The 14,162-nt window shown below is 41.6% G+C and overlaps 1 protein-coding gene across 18 annotated transcripts in view; it reads right to left on the reverse strand.

The window, feature by feature from the left end:
- Window positions 1-14,162, reverse strand: part of THRB (thyroid hormone receptor beta) — a 368,089-nt gene that overhangs the window by 27,408 nt on the left and 326,519 nt on the right. For 17 of the 18 annotated variants that reach the window (XM_073222716.1, XM_073222718.1, XM_037008581.2 and 14 more), the window contains 3 exons: window positions 8,889-8,989; window positions 3,539-3,686; window positions 533-738 (listed from right to left, as the gene is read on the reverse strand). In XM_073222716.1, coding sequence (XP_073078817.1) covers window positions 533-738; window positions 3,539-3,686; window positions 8,889-8,989 — 455 coding nt within the window. Of the gene's footprint in view, window positions 1-532; window positions 739-3,538; window positions 3,687-8,888; window positions 8,990-11,395; window positions 11,498-14,162 lie in introns of all 18 variants that reach the window. The other variant, XM_073222725.1, reaches the window with a different exon arrangement.

Genomic DNA, 14,162 nt, shown 5'->3' on the forward strand with positions numbered 1-14,162 from the left:
GTTCCTATTCCCCCCATGCTTACCCTCCATTCCCATTGTCTTCCTGGACTCAAGGTAATCTATTTTAAGTTAAACATATTGACTTCTATTGCTGATACAAAAATACATTTGAGATATGGGATACTTCATTCTAGGAATTATTCTAAAGTTGATATTTGGGGTAAATTTAGGGGCCTAAGTATGTATACAAATGGACATCTGAGGGGAGAAATAGGTATAAAAAGGGAAAGCTGGCAGGTAGGGAATTTTACTAATTAGTTGATCCAGGGCTGGCATTCCCAACACCAAAATTGAATGTGGCTTAATAAACTGCGTTAGAATTCAGTAACTCATAAACTGTAGATAGCAGGAGTGACCTTTGCCCTCAGACACACCTACATACAAATCCTGGCTCTGCAAGTTACCTGACTTCTTGGAGCTGCAACAAAACGGGGGCAAACACATGGGCCTCCCAGGGGCGTGGGGACTAGATGAGTTGAAGTAAAAAACGCTGGGCATGCAGCCAATACTCTGCTGCGCTGGCGAGCCTTACCAGGAATTTCCGTTTCTGCTTCCAGTGGCTGCCTTGGGCGTTGGTGGCCACGTGGGCTTCGGTGACAGTTTTGATGAGCTCCCACTCCTCATCCGTGGGCTCAGGCTTGTGCCCAATGGATTTCTGCAGCTCCTCTCGCCTCCTCTTCTCCCGGTTCTCCTCGATCAGCTTCCTCTTCGCCAGCCGCTTGCTGTCATCCAGTACCACTGGGAGAGGGGGACAGAGAGATGAAATAGAGAGGCCCCCCACTGGACACGGGCAGCTGGCATGTCTGGGAGGCCCAGGTGGGGACCGCTGATGCACAGATGGCCCAGTGGGTCCTGCACAGTGGGTCACACAGGGGCATTTCCTCCCCTCGGCAGCAAGTTGTTGCTAACCAGCCATTGTCCAATGTAAGCCTTTGCTTCAAACTCCCAATGCCTTGCTAGTTTTCAAACAAAGCTCTGGGGGAGTTGGACACTGAGCAGACCACCTCCACAGAAGGTGGCCCTAAACAAGAATGATGCAGAGAGAGGTACACCCTTGCCTACCCACAGGTTCACAGCGGAGGCGGTCTAGGGTCATCTGAATTCACTCTCAGGGTTTCTGTTCCTCCCCTCTCCCTGCAAATGGCTCTTAGTAAGAACTTCAGGTTGGAGAAAAGCTCTCGAGCAGTAAACAATAGGCTAATGACCCCTTGCTTAGAGGAAAAAGGGCTCAACTCTTCATTAGCTCCCTGCGGGGCTCATTGGAATGTGGATGGGCCTGTGTCAGGCCTCAGGAGAGCTCGGGGTGTATTACTCTCTACCACTGCAATGGGGGTTCCAGAGCCCGGGCTTTGGAATATGGAATGGCCTGGGTTTGAATTCTGATACCACCACATTCTAGCTGTGTGACCTCTGGCAAGTCACTTAGGCTCTCTGAGCTTTCATTTCTTCCTGTATAAAATGTGATCAATCATACCCACTTCACAGGGTATTCAATGAGATATTGTACTACAAGTACTCAGTAAATATAGCCATGGCTTTTATCATTTATGTAAAAGAAAATAAAAAGAGCAGGTAACAAGAAACCTATACTGCTGTGGTTATTTTCCAAAACAAAATCACTTCACTGGACTCTCAGTAACTATTGGTGGAAAAGAAAGGCACAAGTTTTAAGCTACAGAGTCAGTATTTTAAGAACTGGAAAGAGCCTTAGATATTTAGTCCGACTTCCTCTTTTCACAGAGGAGGAAGTTAATCCAGAGAGATCACACTTGCCTAAAGTCACACAGCAAGTTCAAGGCAAAACCCAGGATTCCTGACCCCAGTCCTACAACATCGCTGTCCTGGGGCCATTTCTTGAAGGTGTGACCTGGCAGGAAAAGAGAAAAAGCGAACAGCAGGAGGACGAGAACCAACGGTGTTCAGCTAATCTGCAAACAGAATATTGAAACCCCAGATCACCTAGATTTGATTGGTTCATTAAAAGTCATCTGTGCATTTACACATGTGGGAAATATGAATGAACCCATATTGGTTGACTTATTAAAGGGAAAAGAGGAATGGGGCTATACTCATAGCTCCGTCTCCCAAATGCTTCCACTGTGCCGGGGATTGAGGCATTTGGAGTGTGTTATCTAATTTAATCCTGGAAACAACCTGCCAGGTCCATGGTAATTTCACAGAGGGGAACATGAGGTTATGTCTGAGAGTCACACAGCCAAGATGTGGTAGATCTGGGACTCACTAGTTCTTCTGATTATAAAGCCTCTTATAATGCTTCACAAGCAAGTATGGCGCACTCAGAATTAATACCCAGTCTAGATTAACACTGAGTTTTTTAACCTCACCTTTAACTTCTCAGTGAAACAATGGAATGGGTACTCAGTAAGAAGAATTCATTATCTGACACATCTAAGTGTTTGCATGCAGGTCAGTGATTTTCACAGGTCCTTACCAGGCGTATGGCTGGAGACAGCTAAATGCCTTTAAGAGACAAAGACCAAGAACACACTTAGCCAGAGGTGGGGATTAACCCCGGATTCCCAGTCTAATGCTCTAACAAACCCTGCTCCTGTCTTAAGATTCCCCATTCTGTCTTCAATGGACAAACCAGGACATTCTACAGATTTTTTTATTCTACCTGAGAGGTTCCTGTTTGTCACATACATATCAAGTTGTGACTATTTCTTCCTTCATGAGGAAAAATACTCATTGCATTCTTTTTTCTTTTTTCTCTTTTACTTCTTTTTTTAAACTAAAGTTGGAGTCCTTCACTGATGTGCAAAAAATTTATGCCAGTAGAAATTATTAACCTTGCTTCCTGGCAAAAGGGAAGCCATGTTCTGAATGACATGCTTATTACTTTACTGCTGGATTACTTCAAGTGACGGGTATAAACCCCTCGCACCAGAGTGGGGAGCAGAGACCCAGTGGCTAATCTCACCACCATGTGCTGGGTGGGTTCCTGAACACGGGGTAGGACGACTTCAGCTTGGAATATTTTTATGTCTAAAAATATAACAAACAACCAACTGCAGGGTGACTCATGCAATAGTGCTCAACTTCACATTCTTTAGAAATTTCTGAACACAATGTGTTCTGCCAATACCCAGTCTCTAAAAACATCCTCTAAAAACAAAAGGAATTCCTGCTTTTGGAAAAATATTAGGACTAGTCTATGAGGCTCTCACCACATGAATGTTGTATATAAAATTACACCTTCACGAGCTGAATGGACCAGGCCTCTCCTTTGTAATCTCCATCGCAGACTGCTGCTAATAGTCCTGCAAATGTACTAGGTATAACAACCTCTTCCCCTACCCACTATCTGGATACCTGGAGAGTTGGGTATCCAGGTGGTAAAAGGGGTAGAACGGAAACCACCCAGCGATGGCTGTGAGTGGGGAGTTTGTGGGCATGGTAGGTGTCTTCCCTTCCTTCACATGAACTCCTGCTTTCTTTTCTGCCTGGGTGATCTCCTTGAACCAAACCTTTCCCCAACCAACACTCCTTGAATATGAAGCAGAGGAAGAATACTTACAATCTGTTGCCATGCCAACATAGATGCATTTTTTAAAGCGACATTCCTGGCACTGATTTCGTGTAACTTTGTCTATGACACATTTTCCTTCATATTTACAGGAATAGGATGGATGGAGATTTTTCTGAATGGTTCTTCTGAAGAAGCCCTATATGAAAAAGAAAGATCCAAGACAACAGTTTCACATTTTCTAGAAATAAATTTTGTGTCCACAGGACTGCCATGGGTTGTGTTGGACCTGTATGGGCCTGTAGCTCTACCTAGTCAAATACAGGACAATCACTTGGCCCCAAGTGATTCTAAAGAGTTCTAAATCTGAGCTGAAGGAGATGTCATAGGACTATACAGTCAGTATCTTTTTGGGATTTATTCAAGGGAAAGAGACTAATGGGAAGAATCTAGTGGTTCACTTTTATATAAATTGTCTTACTTCATTTCACCAATTGCCATAATTGTGTTACTAAATTAAGCTATGAACAAGTTTGTGACACTTCACACTGGTGAATAAAATAGCTGGATACCTGTGATATTTTATTAACAATTTAATCATTCAGTAATTATCTGGATGCATTAACTGCCTTTAGAGGTTTAGTTTAATTCTTGGGATGGCCATGACCAACTCAGGTATCTGCCCTCCCAGCCTGTGTTCCAGTGAGGTGGGCAGATGGTTCCAGAGGCCCAAGGGACACCAGCCATGACCAACTCAGGTAGGCCTTGAAACAATAGTATGTCGGAAGCAAAGATTCCAGGTTCTCTACCAAACTTCTCCCAGAGCTGTGTACACTGGGTTCATAGCACTCTTTTTCTCCAGTATCCATAGACACAGACCTGAAAGGTCAATATTTCTTCCTTTCATAGACATGGGAGAGTGCCACTGTGAAGCTTTCTGTGGACACCATAGTTTAGGTGACTTAAATAACATTCTCATGGGTGAGTTATACCAGAGCCTTTCTGGACATGCTGCTCGTCTTGGCAACCATACTTTTGCTTTGTAGCAGTTAATAATGCAGAGAACACTTAGCGTGAGGGCACACTGCAAAGTGTAGACACATTGCATATCCTTCTATCCCTTCTACAACCTTATGAAGCAGGTATTCATAATATATCCCTTGTCTGGATTAAAAAATGAAGCCTAAGACAGGCTAAATGACTTGTGCCAAATTGCATAGTAAGTACATGTTAGAACTTGGTTTGGAACTCAGGAGTTGGATTCAAAATCTTATTTACTTAAGTGTTTATATCATATAAGCTGAGTCCAGCTTATTTTACTGTATTATTTAAGTGTTTTAAATGAACAAATTATAAATAGTCCCCTTCCACCCACCCCTCAAAAAAAACCACACTTCATTTTATCTGTTTTTGTAGAATCACAGGCAAAATGAATTTTGAAAGTTTTTGTCTACTAAAGCTTAAAGGAGACCTCTAACTTTGTTACTTACATGGTGGGACTGAAATACCATTTGACCTAGATTAAGCACAAATTTTAATTATCTTCTTTAACTTTTCTTGGCCTTGATTATGTGCATACATTTCATTTGCATATTCCTCATTCAGACAACAGCTCTTTCTCATAATGAAAAGGTCAAAGGTAGGATTTTACATTGGGCAAAGCAGAATAAAATGGAAAAATGACAGCAATAACTGAAATTCATGGACTTGAATTTTGGGGCATGTGTGCAAGTCCCTTATCATTTCTGCTGCTCAAGTTTTAACAGAAAAGCTGTCATATCATTTGTATTTTGCATCCTTAAACACATGAGTCCAACTCCTGGGTTCCAAGCCAAGTTCTAATGTGTACTTACCATGCAATTTGGGGCAAGGGATTTAACCTGTTTTAGGCTTTGTTTTTTAATCCAGACAGGGGAGATATTCTGAGTATCTGCTTTATAAGGTTGTAGAAGGGACAGAAGGATATGGAATGTGTCTGCACTTTGCAATGTGCCCTCACGTCAAATGTTCTCTGCATTAACTGCTACAAAGCAAAAGTGTGGTTGCAAAACTTGAGTAGCATGTCCAAGTGTTTGATGATGTTGATATACTGTTATAAGATTCACTAAATCACACATGGGGCAGCTCTTTGACATGTTGGCAACATTTTCTTGGGTATTCAAGATGGGCAAATCCTGCCAAAGCATGAATGTCAGGGCATGCTGCCAGAGAGGAAAACACGCTTCCCTGTGAACCTCCCTCCCCTACTGTTAACCTCTGCCCATCCATTCCTTCCACAGGGAGGAGAGGGGCTGGGAAGCACACTTCTTCCGGAGGAGGCAGAATTTCCCTAGAGGTGGAAAGACCTTAGTCTAGGGCATCCAGCGAGAATGCTGATTGCCACTATGAGGACTGGAAGAGCATTCCTCTGTCTGAAGTCTGAGACCCCCTTCCATCCCTAAACTCTGACATTGACTCATTATGGATGAAGGGAGCTTACTGAACAGTCAGAGGACAGTAAGGAGAGAATGAGGTGTGGTCTACCAGACACAGGAGTAGCACCCATTCCTCCAAAGTGGCTGCTCTGTGAACTTTCAAATGGATTGAACGAAAAAGTTTATACATGGCTTATTACAAAAAAAGTCTTGAGGTAGTAGTCTCTGCTACTCACAGTGCCATCTTTTACGTGGCTTATCTCTGATGGCTTTTCTGGGGCACTTCAGGGGATGGTGGCCTCCCCTATGCTACAATAAAACATGTCTGCACACATGATGAGGGGCCACTGCATTTGAGTAAATGTAGAGATGCTAGGTCCCTTAATTTTAAAAAGTGACAAAAATTAGCTCCTAGAAGTGAACTTGGATAGAAAGTATTTAACATGGTCTACTTACAAAAAAAAATCTTTTTAGAGCTGAGCTGACAAAAAGATGTTGCAGGGAGTAAGGGCATGTATTTCATTGTTGATTTGTTGGTGAGCAGAGGTTTTGTTTTTATAAATCAACATAAGATGTGTTTCTCTGTATTTTGAGAAGAACTGGATCCATTTCTTAGGGGTCTGAGCTGATGCTCTGATCAGTGCAACAAGGAGCTGTCATTCTCTTTCAATATTTGAGCAACTGTTAAAAACTCTGAGTCTTTCTTTAAAAAAAATGGTTAATTGTGAGGCAGTACAAACATTCTTTCTGCATAAGACACATAAAAACCAGCCCATCACAACAGACAAAACATCTCCAAAAGATTTCCACTGTCTTCGAGGTAAAACTGGGCAAAAAAGATTCTCCCTGTATACACTGCAAGTATGGGGTAGAAATGTTTTTTTAAATCACAAGTTGGAAGTGTAACCATCTTCATCTTTGGCCACTGTGAAAAAACCACGTTTCATTTGAAAAACTCCTTTATCTTTTCCTAAGATACTTTGTTTTTACATTAAATGATCTTCACCACCAGCCTTGGAAGGCTTCTCTCTGGGTTTATGATTGAGACAATCCTAGAAACAGGATTCTGATCTGAGATAAGGGCACAGCTGCTGAGAAATCTAGCTTTTTGCTACATGATTTCTTCTTTTAAACAGAGCTCTGTTGAAGCAGGCCCTAAACATCCTGTGATCTTGGGAAAAGAGGCTAATGGATTTCTTGATCATCATGAGGACATATGCTAGGCAGGGACATGAGTTAATAGGCTTGATTCTCTCTTTGTTTAAGTCAAGAGCTAATAAGCATTAAGTTGTCTGTAAAGCACATTCAGTCTTTAGAGCCACTTCGGGAGCTGAATATTAAATGGAATTTTCATTAGAGTCTCTCCCAGAATTCAGATTTACCATTAGCAACTGATTTGAAAGAATCTCAGTGTTACATAATCAGGTAGGTAAAGCCTTCTGAATTGGGGCTAATTTAGAAAAAAGGTCCAATGGAATCACTGAGCTTTTGGAATGAGAGAATGTATCAAAAGGAATGTACTTTTATTACTTTCAAATCAAGCCAATAAAACTGTGCTTTTTAAGAGACAGCCTGCAAGTCTCCCAATTAATAAATAGGACATATTCGTAATTAGTTCCATTAAATTCCTTCTGCTCATTATTTTCATAGCTGTAATAGCAACATTTAGCTCAATTTTTTGTTAAAAGGTTATAAATTCCAGACCAAAGGGGTTTCAATGAATGAGAGCATATTCCATTCTATTCTAAAAACCAGTCTTACAGGTGTGAGGCCTTGGGACCCTTAAGAATGACCTCTTTCCAGTGAAATAAATCATCTCAACACTTTTAGCAGGCCTCTGCTAAGTGTCTCCTGACCTCATGCACAAAAAGTGGGGAATTTGCATGGTAAATCTTCTATTAGGGAAACTGGGGCACCTTAGTTTGAAAAGGAGATAACATGTTAATTTTGGGGGTCTAGGGTCAAAGGTTAAGAGGAAAGGGGCTAGTTGGAGGAGGGGAAGGAGAGAACATAAGGTGGGTGATGGAAGAGAAGGACTGAATTGTCTTATACATTGTAATACATTTTTGCTCTAGGGTTTAGATCTTGTGATATTTAGTTTGAAATATAAAAGGTAAATAAACATTTAACAAGAAAAAACATTAGAAGTCTGTTCCTGACTTAATATACTTCCTTGTTTATAAGACATTAGCTGACTGCTGGGTATCCCACTAGGTTAAGCTTTATTTACCTTTATGGTGAACTTTATTTTCCTGGCAAGGTTGTTGGACCAAGAGATATTTACCAGAAAACCTAGCTTAATTTTGATGATGAAGACTGGAAATAGGCAAATTTAGGCTTGTTTTTGGGAAGTGAGCTGACTGTTGGTCACTGATGTAGTCTCGTCAAGTATCTCAAAGTTAGGACTTTAGAGCATAACATTAGCTGATGGATGACCAGAATTTACTTATTAACTGCTGTGCAGAAAGCCCATTTAGATAATTTCAGAACATAATTGAATCTAAGTAGCCTCAAAGATCCTAAATGGAAGCCTTAAAAGTGAGTTTATCCACTCAGATTAACACTGGCAAACACCCTATGGTAGAGACAACTCCGCTTCCTTAAACAATGGAGATAAGACAGGAAGAGAGGGTTATTCCTTGGGATGACAACGTGTTATAAAATGTCTATGCATTTCTAAACTCAAAGTGAAAATTTTATGAATTTCTTTTCATTCTATTATTTGACTCCCTGCCTAAGAAACCAGGTGTTACACTCACAAAATTTTATTGAGTTATTTTTGATTTACAAATAAATAAATAAACAAACTCAGCTCTTAAACACGCCAGACAATGAGGAGGACAACTGGACACCCGGCTAATCACAGGCCACGAATGTTGGAATTTGGTTCTGAGCTGAACTTAAATTTAATGCTGCATGTTGGTAGGATCCTGGGAGGGGTCTGCAGCTGGGCTGGGCTCCAGGCTCACCGGCCCCACGGCAATTACCTTGCAGCCTTCACACGTGATGCAGCGGTAATGATACCCGGTGGCTTTGTCCCCACACACTACGCACAGCTCGTCCTTGTCTAAGTAGCTGGGGATGTACCCTGTGAACGAGGGGAAAAGGAACGTGAGGAAACCTGGTAAAGACAAAGCCACACCACAGCCAGGAGGAGGGCAGGAGAGCAGTGGGGCGGGGAGGGGGCAGGGCTGCCTTGGTTTTTACATTTTATTACCATCTTTGGTTTAGGGTTTGCTTCTTGTGATCATTTAGTTTAAATAGAGAAGGTAAGAAAAATTTAAAAAAGTCTTTCCCTGACTTAACATAATTCCTCAGGGGCCTGTACTTATCTAGTGCCTTATGTCACAGGTAGAGAGTTAATATTAGGCCCAGAATGCCTTAGAAATAGGTGTGATTGCCCTTACTGTCCAGGTAGGGACAGAGCACCAACAGGCTGCTGGAGCCAGTGAACCACGCAGAGAGGCCAGGACTGGAGGCACCTGGAGTGCTCTGGGTTCTGGGTAACACAGTCTCTTTTCAGAAGGTGGTCTTAGAAGCCTTGATCCGCTTTGGAATTAAGGCACTGGGCAATCCATTCTGAGAACTCTACAGCTGGGAAGGTCTTGGCAGATCACCAGGCCCATTTGAGATCTCGGGAGGTCTGGCCTTCCTGCGGGTCACACCAGCAGTTAACCGCAGAGACTAAACCCACATCTCCTAACTGCTGGTCCTCCAGTGTAAGTAATGCTGGTCTTCTGAAAAATTGACAATTAACTTTGAATAGAGTGAATAAAGCTATCTGAAAAATATTAATTGGGTAAACTTGTGATATTATGATACACAGCCCCAACACACTACAGAGTGTGAAATAGCAGAGGTTCTACTTACTAGGAGAAAAAGAAAATCTGACTATGTTAATTTTCTTTGTTAGTGTACTATTAGCGTATTGGTTTACGTTGCTTGACTCAGGAAACAGAAGTTTAAAAACAAAAACAGAAGCAGTTTACTCCCCACCTATCTTTGACTCTTTCCCTTCCTTGTAGACAATGTTCAAGTACATGAACCTGACTCAGAAGGCCAAATTCAGCTTCACACGTATCAACAGTTTATTGAAGAAGCACATAGCTTTATATGAGACCAAAAAATCAAAACAAGTCCTGATTGGTATGTGGAGATGGGAGAGGCTGAGGAAATCAAATCATTCTTTCTCCTGGTCATGGTCCCTTATAAAATCCTTTGATTTAGTAAACTCTTCCTGGTTTAAATAAAGATTAGCCATGTTAAAATGACAGACGGTTCACTGTATGTTTTACCATGACATTTTCATAGATTAAACTAGGTCACCGAGGGCTTACTTTTCAGAAAAAAGCCATAAAGAAAACAGAAGAAAATGAACCCTTTTCACAGCTTCTTAGAAATTACTTTGCTCAGACATAATTTTAGAAAAGTGCCCTTCTTGGGAGGGAGATAAAAACTTTAAAGTGAGATGTGGTAATGTGCACGATTATCTTTTTAAATATCACAGCTTTTCTTAGTTTACTTTTGCATCATGCAAACCATGATTCATTTGTTGAATTCACTTAAAGAGTTCCAAACTCATCAGACATTTTAAAAAAGAGATTTGTGGGAGGGACTTGGGCAAAAAAAAAATGGGGGAACTATAATGATTTGTGTTTTAATTCAATCATTCATCTATTCATGAATTCAGAAAGCACCATTTTGGCATCTACTATGTTCTTAGCACTATGCTTGGTGCTGAGAATATAAAAATAAATAAAACATGGTTTCTTCCTTTGGAGCATATGTGTAAGCAACTGAGTTCTGTATTTCCAGTTTTGACTAGAACTTTCTCATTGAGAAAAAAAAGGTGAAATTGAAAGAAGGGACATGAAAAGATGCTCAACAACATTGGAAGGAAATGCAAACTCAAACCATAATGGTGTACCACTGACCATCCTCTGGGTGGTTATGATAAAAATGACAAGACAATAACAAATGATGTTGAGGACATGCAGAAATTGCAACCCTCATATGTTGCTGGTAGGAATGTAAAATGTACTTTGGAAAATAGTTTTCAGTTTCTCAAAAGGTTAAACATAGTTACTGATGATGCAGCAATACCACTCTTGGGTATATACCCAAGAGAATTAAACACGTGTACATTACAAAAACTGTGCACAAGAATGTTCAAAACAGCATTACTCATAATATTCAAAATAAGATTCAAATGATGAATGCATAAACAAATGTGACCTACCCATACAATGTAATATTATTCAGCCATAAAGAAGAATGAAGATTCTTGGGGAAGCTTTCAGAATAGTGGGGAAACAGACAATAGATGATCATCTGCATATAGTGTGGTGGACATGGGGCCAGGCTCTGTGCAAAACCTCAAAGGGGAAACTCTTTGAGAAGCCTTCCTGCTCACCCCCCAGCCCACGTCCAGGTTGGGTGCTCTCATTCCTTGGGCTTCCCCAACGGCAACTCTTATTATCTGCATTATAACTACCTGTGAGCCTAGAAGGCATGGATCAGATCATTCATGTGGAAACCATAGTGTCTGGCCTGTGTTTCCTCTGATGGGTGGCATCACAATTTTTGAAGATCACGGCTGTAAGTTGACATTGAAGAACACACGGGAGGAGGGTTATTTCTGGAACCTGCAGATGGGTAGGCTTGAAGCCCTGGCATGTGCCTGAGAAGGCTAAACATCTCAATACAAATTAGCAAAAACCAAATTTACCCATCAATTCTCTACCACAGAGATAACCACTGTAGCACATGGGTGTTTCTCCATCTTACATTAGTATGTGTGACTGTGTGCACATATGCTTGTGTGTGCATTGAAACACAGACTTAAAATACATAAAGGAAGCTTGAAACAGCAAAGTAAGCCAATTATCAAAACAGGCGTCCTTCTGGTAAAGGCAGATGGTGCACACATCTCAGTCAGTGTTGTCAGGAAAGCTAATCTTGATCTCTAATGCCTGGAAGTTACATGGAGTTGAGCAAAGACTTTGAGTTCTTGGTGTCAAGTACAGATGGCAGAGAAGAGGGGGAAAGCGGTGCAGGTCACATGTGAGAACCAATTGTGACACCGTTGGCCACTGTGTTGCTTGTGGGACCTGCCTTGGGGGCACTGGAGAAAGTTGACTAGAGTGAAAAGATGCAGATCCTCACCATCTCTCCCCCTGCCTCACCACCATTTTTGGTGCTGGCAGCAGGATACTGAATATTTCCTCTTCCCTGTACCTCCAGTTTATGTAGATGGCCAAACTGTTTCACTTTAAGGTTTCTGTGAACCCGGGAACCCTACAATAGTTCCATTTGTGAGTTGAATGGGCTCCTTCCATTTTCTGACTGCTAGTGTGGTGGGTGGTTTGTTTTGCTCTCTTACTTCTCCTAGAATGACAAATAAGTGATTAAATATGTCTTCAGTTAAACCATAAAAACTTCTACAGAAATCTACTTAAACTGGTAGCAGTTGCTTACATGATTATCCAGTACATCCACTTGTCTCTGTCTTTTCTCTAAAATATTAACTTGGAGTAATCTTATGCACCTACTACAGTCACTACAGGCATACATCAATCATTGTGCTGAAGTCCATTATGCATCATTAAATAGCTTCTGTCAGGGGGTAACATCCCACACATCAACAGGGAGATGGGGATTCTCCTGAGGCTACTGAACACACTTGACACCATCACACACTGACCAATTCTCCTGGAGAACTTAACCATTTCTTGCTGTCCTCGCTCCGTGTCTCCATCTTTTTCCTTTTTCATGCTCACCAAAGGAGTCACGTGCTGGCCCATGTGCCCAGCTAAGGAAGGTGCACATGGCATGCTGGCTCTGTTGCCAGGAGGGGACACTAAGAGGATGTCAGTGCAGATGGGGTCTGTCTAGAGACAAATACGAGAAACATGTTCCTGCTCATCTGCGAACTGCATCTGCAAGCTGTACCAGGAGTCTGACACAGCAGTGTGCTCAACAACATCCCAGAAAACAAGTGAGACCCACGATGATGTGTGGGAAGCCAAGGGTGGTGTATTTTCTCCCCAGCCCTTATATACCCAGGTGCATGATTTTTTAGCCTAAGTAACTATGCTGCTACTTTATCAAGCATATTACTTGGAAAGCAAACTCCATCTGTTTGTTCAACAAAGGATTTTTTTTTAGTTGACACTTGGCAATATCTGATTGATTGCTAAGATTATCCTGTGTGTAAAATAGGTAGTCATGGTAAAATAATGTGCACATTAAAAAAAAACTTTTTTGTTAACAGCTTTATTAAGATATAATTCACCTGCCACACAATTCAATGGCTTTTAATATATGCATAGGGTTGTGAAATCACCACCACAATTGATTTTAGAGCATTTTTATCATCCCACAAAAGAAACACTGTACCTTACAAGTGATCCCTAATTCCTCCCATCTCCTCCACCCCCTCCGCCAGAAGCAACCATTAATCTACTTTCTGTTTCCACAGATTTGCCTATTCTGGACATTTCATATAAATGGAGTTATATAATATATGTGTTTTTTTGTGATTGGCTTTTCACTTAGTGTAATGTTTTCAAGGCTCATCCATGTTGTAGCTACTGTTCATTAAAAATAATTCTTGATCCTAAGAGGGACTTGGTACGTGGAAGGAGAAGTTGGATACATTCATGCTAGAAATCATGCAGTAGGCAGTTAGATTGGCTTTTGGGTTTGCACTGGATTCAAGGCATTTCCGTGCATGGGTAAAGTCAGAAGCCTGGCTAGTCCTCGGAGAAGAAACACTGGTACCTCTTGTCACCTGGCAGACACAAAGCCCTTAGGGAATAGGACATACGGTAGATTAATATTGATGGTAGATGTAAAGTAGAAGGTGCTGCCAAGGAAGGCAGATCGAGCAGTCGGGGAGAGGAGCTGAGTTCAGAGGTCATTTCCATTGTGGCTAACCTTACATTCTGTGTAAGACCACTTGCCTAGCAGAAGCACTCCTGGAGTCCTAACGGAGAGAGGTAATCACTGGCAGCAGGACATACTTTGGGCAGTTCAGAGAGGTGGAGGAGGGCCATGTTCTTGGTTCCTTTTGCAGAACTATCATCTTAGAGCCAGCCAAGACCCCTGAGTGGTTTGGGTCAGGAAATTGGATTAGACTATACTTTAACATCCCCAAGGAAGCTGAAATTGTTAGTATGTTTAGTTATTCTTCCAATTTTGCACTGAACCTCCTCAGGTAATCCCACAGTGAGGACCCTTCTGATGTAAGCCTGTTTCCC

The sequence above is a fragment of the Manis javanica genome, chromosome 15 (genome assembly GCF_040802235.1).
Source record: "Manis javanica isolate MJ-LG chromosome 15, MJ_LKY, whole genome shotgun sequence".
Taxonomy (NCBI): domain Eukaryota; kingdom Metazoa; phylum Chordata; class Mammalia; order Pholidota; family Manidae; genus Manis; species Manis javanica.